The sequence below is a fragment of the Callorhinus ursinus genome, unplaced genomic scaffold, assembly GCF_003265705.2.
Source record: "Callorhinus ursinus isolate GAN/ISIS: 27379988/994484 unplaced genomic scaffold, GSC_fseal_2.0 scaffold61, whole genome shotgun sequence".
Lineage (NCBI taxonomy): Eukaryota > Metazoa > Chordata > Mammalia > Carnivora > Otariidae > Callorhinus > Callorhinus ursinus.
In genome coordinates, this window is record NW_027397123.1 from 4,381,409 (window position 1) to 4,388,318 (window position 6,910).

A 6,910-nucleotide genomic window follows, 5' to 3' on the forward strand; every position below is an offset into this window, starting at 1 on the left:
GCTCGTGGATTGGCGGCGGGTGGGGGGGGGGGGCGGCTCATGGGATGTTCGAGGGATATAAAGGCATTATTAGGGGACAAGTCGCTGGTTTATTATGGGTCTCTTCTTGGGGTCATGTCTCAGGGCATTGTAGGAGATAGTTTTGGGTGTTTTAATTAAAGGGTTTTAGGCATTTTACGGGGTGGCCCTTGGGGGCATTTTGGAGATCTTACAGGGTACTGGGGAGTCTCAATGGAGTTTGAGGCTCCTTGGAGGTTCTCACACCATGTGGCCATTCTATATAATTAGGAGTGTCGTGTGGAATTATTTGAAGGTCTCACAAGGACAGTTGGGTATTAGGAAGGGTTTTCTATAATAAAGTGGGGTCTCGGGGTAAGTGGGAGAGTCATGGGGTCTGACTACTAAAATCATAATCTATCTGACTACTCATATCATGGTAGGAAGATCCACGTCCTTGCTTCCCTGGGATGGTCTCAGTGTCCCCTCGAATGTCCCGGCATTCCATCTGGTTAGAGCTCTCTTTCACTCCCCAAAGTGTCCGCCATTTGGCTACTAGAAAATTTTAAAAATTGCACTTGTGGTTCCCCTAGCCTTGGAGGCAGAGGGCGGACCTCAGGCCACCCAGCAGGCCTTGGGCTTTTCCCAACAGAGATTCAGCTGCCGGCTTCTGTGTCAGCTGCCAGTGTGTATCCACCTTCTCCTAGTCCTCAAAAGCCCACCCTGATGTACACATAGGGAGTCTTGAGGCAATCAGTTTTTAGAAGAAGAATAAGGAGGCAAGATCCATGTTTAGAAAAAAAAAAAAAATTGAACAAAAAGACCCCTCCGGTGAGAGGTAAAGTGAGGCCCTGGCAAGGTGCTCTGAGGGGAGGAGGGAGAATTCCATCCTGGAATCCGGACTCCTGTGCAGAGCTCCTTGGAGGAAGAGAAGGGACCTCTGTGTCCTTTCGGCTAATCCGTCCTCAACAGTTCTGGGCAGAGCCTGGGAGAGATGATGGGTCAGCTTGTGGGAGCGGATGAAGTTTTCTCCCCCAGGCGCGTGCACACACAGGCATGCACACTTGCACGCGCCCACCCCTCACACCCCGTGTTCCCTGCAGCCCCATTCTGTTCCTGGCTTACCTGTGGTGATGAGAGGTGGGGCGTCCCCTGGATGGTGGCTAGGGAGGGAAAAGTGGTGAGATGTGTGCCCATCCCCCTTGTCCTCTCCCTCAAGGCTAGAAGATTCTCAGCTTGCCCTGACAGAGCTTCCTGGCTATTTTTCCTGGAATGGGACCAAAGCTTTTCAGGATTTGGGACCCCCTGAAGATTATCAGCTCTGAAGAATAAACCTGGGAAATCTCAGTGGCAGGAATTCTCCGCGGCAGAACCGGGAGGCCTCTTTCTGCGAGATTTAGCTCTTTCACCAGTGAAAGGTGTCTGTTCGGTAGGAGGCAGGCACACAGGGAACCCATCTTACCTGGGTTTCTGGCTGAACTTGCATTTGCATTTCCCACCTGTCAGGGGAGAGGGGATGGTTGGGGGAGGGGACCCACAGCCCTGCCCTACCAGCTCAGCCACCAGTGTCCCCACTCACTCATGAGGACGATGATGCCGATGGTGCACAGAACCGCGGCGCAGACGAGCCCGCCGATCCGGAGTCTGCGCCAGTCTAGGAGAAACCCAGATGAGGCCATCAGTGCCTGCCTGTGTCCTCCCCGTCCAAACCTCCATCTATTCGACAGGTAGGTATCGGGCACCTTATGATGGGCAGGGAGCTGGGGAGAACAGACAGCCCCCCAGCCCTCCTGTGCTTTCTCCTTTACACACAAACAAGCGATAAGAGGTTTGGTGGAAGGTCAGGTGGAGATAAGCATTCTGAAGACAAATAAGCAGAGCCAGGGAACAAAAAGTCAGAGGGCAGCTCTTTTAGGGAGACTGGTCAGGGAAGGCCTCTCTGAGCAGAGCCCCGAGTGGGTGCAGGGGGGCCGTGGCAGGGGGATCGGAAGGTACAAAGGTCCGGGGGTTTGGAGCGTGTTTGCTGTGTCTGAGCGCCAGCAGGAAGGCCACCCAATAGCTCCGTTCCTCCGGGCAGTTTTTGCAAAGCGAGCCTCCTCCCAGCAGTTGATTTGAACCATAACAACGGCTTCTTGGGAACTGTCCCAGCTTCCTGTGTGCACCTATCCTGCCGGAAGAGAACCTGCCCAGGGGCCAGACCGGCGTGGCTCGTTCCTTTATTCCGCTGTGATGACTGTTCAGTGTCTCCCCATCCTTGCCCCTTCCTATCCTCGCCCCTGTTTCGCCCACATCGGACCCCCACCCAAGCCGTGTGGGAATGGCAGCAGGGGGTGCGGGTGGGGCGCGGCCAAAGAGGGACACAAGCTCTCACCATAGTAGAAAGGACTGTTTTTATCTGCAAAGAAAGGAAAAAAGCATGTGAATCCAGGACAACAGCCAGGAGGCAAGGGTGCGGGGGAGACTTTGGGGGTGCGCGTGATGGAGGAGTCGGACTCACCTTCTGGGTCGTTGGCGTCCAAGGCAGGCAGGCCTGCTGGGAGAAGCAGGAAGAGGGAGATGGCGTGCTGGCCTCAGCAAAGCCGGCCGGCAGGGCCACAGAGCCTCGGGGGCCCCCGATGGACTGGTCCCCGCCTCCTGAGGGCACCGGGCTCCAGCCCCAAACCTGGAGGTGTGGCCATCCCCCGCTGCCCCACACCTGCGAGCCCCACGGGCCCGCCCACATTTTGCCTCCCGAAATAGGTTTTAATCTGGGTGGCTCGGGACGACTCTTCGGCCTGATGTTTCCAGACACCTGGCTAATCCTCCCTCCTGCAGAAACCGAACAACATTCTTGGCAAGATGACAGATGGTACCAGTTCTCAGTCATTCTCAGAGCCTCGTCCACACCCCACCGGTTCTGGTATTTGCTCACCGCTTCCTTTCAGAGCAAATTACTAGCTATAAACTTAATACACGTTCTTTAAAAATGCAGCTCTGTCTCACTACCCTGAATGGAATGCCAGCCTTGCCTGATGTAAGGCATAAAAACAAAACAAAACAAAACAAAACCATACAATAAAAGCAAAGGATTAGGATTACATTCTGGCCAGAAGCAGTGGGCTACCTGAGGTCTGGGCCTAAGCTCTGTTCTTTGTTTGTTAAAGGGCGATTAATAAGTTTTAATTATATTTAAAGCACAAGCAAATAGTGCTTACTCTGTACCTGGCCCTTTTCTAACCACTTTTCAAATACTAACTTGTGCAATCCTCGCAGGGACTACTAAGTACTTACTAGTACTGTCCGTATTTTTACAGCTGGGGAAACTGAGGTACAAAGGATTTGCATAACTGCTGCCTCCGCGAAGCTCCCAGTTACCTCTCGTAATAAAGTGCTAGGGAGGTGATGAAGACACAGCCCTGGGCCTGAGCCCTCTCATCAAGGACACCTCAAGGGGGTGACTAGCTGTGTGAGACGCTGCTGTAAGGGGTCCTGTCTTTGTGTGTGCACCTTGAAACCAGAAGGGCGACACTTGTGACCCTCAAGGAGATGCCGTCCAGGTAGTCACCGCCGCACAGGGGAGGCGGAAAGCACGAGAGAGAGAGAGAGAGAGAGAGAGACATGTGCGGCTTGGCCACCACTCAGTGGAGGGGTCTGGGGAAAAGGCAGCACGGGACACAGGCACTCACCTGCCAGGAGGAAGAACAGGCTCAGTGTCACCTCTTGCATGTCAGCCAGCTGGCCTGAAAGGTAGGGGTGGGTGGGGAGGGTCCAGCTTTAGCGGGCCTGGCGGTGCCAGACGGGTGCCTCTGGGTTCCCATCCTCTCCCACTCTGCTCCTGCCCAGGATACACAGCTCGCCCCAGGGCAGAGAGAGGCCTGGCTGGGAGATGAGAAGGAGCTGCCAAGTGTGTGTGTGTGGGGGTGACAACGCAGACTTGGAGAGGAGTCACAGGAATCACTCACTCGACACAGACTTGGGGCTTTACGTGAATGGCCCTGGCGACCAAATGAGGGAGGTGCTGCCTGCTGTTAGCCCCATCTTACAGATGGGGAAACTGAGGCTCTGAAAGCTGAAAATGGGTGCAAAAGGTCACCACGTCAGAGAGTAGGATTTAAAGCAGCCTGGCTCTGCAGTGGCTCTTTGTCGCTCAGGACTCTCAGGGCCTCGGGGTGTTTTGGGAAAGGGGATGGAGGGAGCCAGGTGGCAGGAGGCCCGGGTTCTCGGGTGTGTCTCTTGGAGACAGCTCAGAGCCTGCCCGCCCTGCCCAGACTCTGCAGACCTCAGACTGGCTCCTCAGGCTGCTCAGAGCAGGGTGTGGGGAGGAGAGAACTAGAGGCTGGGGCAGGGCTCGGGGGCCAGAGCAGGGAGGAGTCACTGGGCTGCAGCCCTAGCCCCAACTTCTGACCCCCGCAACCCCTCGTTTCTGCCCTGCCCCTGCCCCAGCCCCTGCCCCTACCCCTGCCCCAACCCCCTACCCCTACCCCTGCCCCTGCCTCTACCCCAGCCCCTACCTCTGCCCCGTCCCTACCCCAGCCCCCTACCCCTACCCCTGGCCTAGCCCTTGCCCCCGCATCTGCCCCTGCTCCTGCCAAGCTCCTCCTGGAAGCCATTATTTCCTCTTTCCCCAGATAGGCCTCTCCAGCAAGAAGAACCCCTCCATCTCCTTCCTGGTCGGGTATCAGCCCACCCTCCCCCCATCCCGAGTGCCTGAGATAAGCCCCTGTCTCTGTGTGTCCCCGGCCCTCCCCCAGCCCCTGCCCCACTGCCACCAGCACACACTGTCAAGATGTTGACAGCAAGAGCTGGCCTGTCCTCCGCCCGACCCTGTGCTGGGCACTGGCCAATGCCCTTGCTGTGTCTTCGCCCATGTCACACCCCCCCATGGCACAGCACGTGCCCTCACTAAGCCATTCGACATTCCCTGCTCTGTCACCCGACTGCTCTCCACCGCGGAAGACGGTGACCCCGTCTCTCTCCGCACCCTCCATGTCACCCCCACCCCGCGTTCCTTTCTGTTTCTTGCATGTTCTCACAGACTCCTCCCTCTCCCTGTGCCCATTCAGGTCCTGGGCAACCTCTCAGTTGTTAATCCCACATGGTGGACTCAAATGCATCCATTTCTTGCAGGAAGGGGGCCTAGAGCTTTGGGGAGCATTACTAAGGCATTCAGGACCCCACAGATTTGGGGAGAAGAGCTGGAGTGGGTGTGTGGGCAGGACAGCCCGGTGGTTCCAGGCGCAGGTCTGGAGAAGGACCACCTATTGTCTAAAGCTGCCTCGTGAGGCTTTGTGACCCCAAGATGATACCCCAGTTATAAGAGCTAGTGCCCAAAGAGCGTTTACCTCTTGCCAGGCACTGGTCACAGCTCTTTGCACTTATTCACTCATATAATCTCTGCAGCTTGATGAAGCTGTGGTTACCCCATGTTGCTATCACAGCCCCAGAGCCCCTGCGAACTCAGCTTAATGCTGTATGTTGTCCCCGGGGACCCAGAGCCCCAGTTCTGAAGCCTCTTTCTGTGGAATTCACTGAGTCCCCCTGGCTTCGAGGGCTCCATTACTCCCCATCCCCAGGGCATCTCCCAGCATCCCTGGCCGAGGGGAGTGATCTCAGCCGTGGCCCCAGCCCCGGGGGCAACATTTCCAGCCCGGCTCTCCCGCAGTGCAGCAGTGCAGGCCGCTGGGAGCTGGTGTGTGGGCATCTGCCCTCACCTTCCCCACCCAGGCTGTTGTTGGAAGGGGCTCCTGAGCTGCTCCCGGGGACTGACGTTGGTGTGAAGGCTTGGAGAGGAAGACAGCCTGCAGATGGAGGCTCTGCCCACCCGTCTGGGCTCCTTCCCCGCCCTGCCGGTCCCAACACCTATGTGAGGGCCGTTTCCACCATCTGCCCCCTGCTATCCCCTCTGTTCTTCTGTGATGGCAGCCAGGGCCCTCAAGCCTGTGCAGAATGACTCCCCCATGTCTCTGAAATTTCCTACCCAACTCCCCATTTTACAGCCTCCCCGGGAAGCCACCATCCCCTTTTCCAAGAGGTCTCCAGGACCCATACATCCTCGATCCCTAGACACCCCACATCCACCCAGTCACCCACCATCCACTCTGATACCCTCAATCCACCTTTGATCCACCTAGATACCCCCATCCACCCAGGCACCCCTCTCCAACCCTATCCACCCAGATGCCCCCAATCCAGATGTTTCTGTTGCACTCAGACACCCCAGATCTACCCAGTCACCCCAATCCCACTTGTGGGCTCATCCCAGCTAGCTCACCCAGCCCCCTGAAGGGAGAATGATGGGGCGACAATCACATTAACGGAAGGTGCTTTCTCTAATCTCCTGCCCCCCTGCCCCGCCCCCCGGAAAAGATCCTTAAAGGGAGCAGGTTCTAGCGTCTTTAACAGAGATCAGTGGAGAGAGGGGCAAGGGTAGTTTGGGGGCAGAGCCAAGAGGATGTTGGGGGTGAGGGACCCCTGCGGCTCACCTGTGTGGCTCCCCAGGCCGCTTGGAAAGTTCCGGGAGAGAAGGGAGAGAATGAGGCCGCCAAGCCTGTGTCCTGCCTTTATTTGCAGCTGCCACGCCCTAGGCAAACCTGGGCAGGTAGAGAACAAGTCGGACTCCCTAAAGCTCGGGGGCTCTCTCACCCCATTCCTGCTCTTAAAGAGACAGTTACCACCCCTTCTTCCCAGCCACTAATGGCAGGGAGCTCCCTGAGGTCCCCAAGGCCACAGCAGCCTCAGGTAGCCAGAGGGAGCATGGAATTCGGCTCCTCACATCAGGGGAGGGGGCCTTCTTCAATCTCTTGCCCCCGTGAAAAGGACTCAGACAGAAGAAGGCTGGGGTCTTTAACAGCCAAGCTTCTGCCTGGCAAAATGGTGGGGAAAAGCAATGCATTGGTGTAATAGTCTAGTTTCTTTTACTTGGATTGTATGTTCC

General features: G+C 56.7%; 1 protein-coding gene across 2 annotated transcripts; it reads right to left on the minus strand.

Moving 5' to 3' along the window:
* Positions 1-6: 6 nt before the first annotated feature.
* On the minus strand, positions 7-6,709 carry FXYD3 (FXYD domain containing ion transport regulator 3). 2 transcript variants are annotated; one of them, XM_025854600.2, is made up of 8 exons: positions 6,459-6,709; positions 3,663-3,716; positions 2,495-2,530; positions 2,369-2,392; positions 1,577-1,651; positions 1,460-1,496; positions 1,123-1,160; positions 7-982 (listed from the first exon to the last, which is right to left on the minus strand). In XM_025854600.2, the coding sequence occupies exons 2-8, from the start codon at positions 3,700-3,702 to the stop codon at positions 963-965; spliced, it is 270 nt and encodes an 89-aa protein (XP_025710385.1). In that variant the 5' UTR covers positions 3,703-3,716; positions 6,459-6,709; the 3' UTR covers positions 7-962. The 2 variants fall into 2 exon arrangements, with proteins under 2 accessions (XP_025710385.1, XP_073741470.1); XM_073885369.1 differs by having other exon boundaries at positions 2,495-2,527; positions 6,459-6,552.
* Positions 6,710-6,910: the final 201 nt, after the last annotated feature.

Excerpts from the sequence above, each read along its gene's own strand:
- FXYD3 (XM_025854600.2), bottom strand. The coding sequence starts at position 3,702 with ATGCAAGAGGTGACACTGAGCCTGTTCTTCCTCCTGGCAG. Across the intron at positions 1,497-1,576 it reads CGGCATCATCGTCCTCATGA|GTGGGAAATGCAAATGCAAG; the intron begins GTGAGTGGGGAC and ends CTCCCCTGACAG. Across the intron at positions 983-1,122 it reads CCCACCTCTCATCACCACAG|GCTCTGCCCAGAACTGTTGA; the intron begins GTAAGCCAGGAA and ends CATCTCTCCCAG.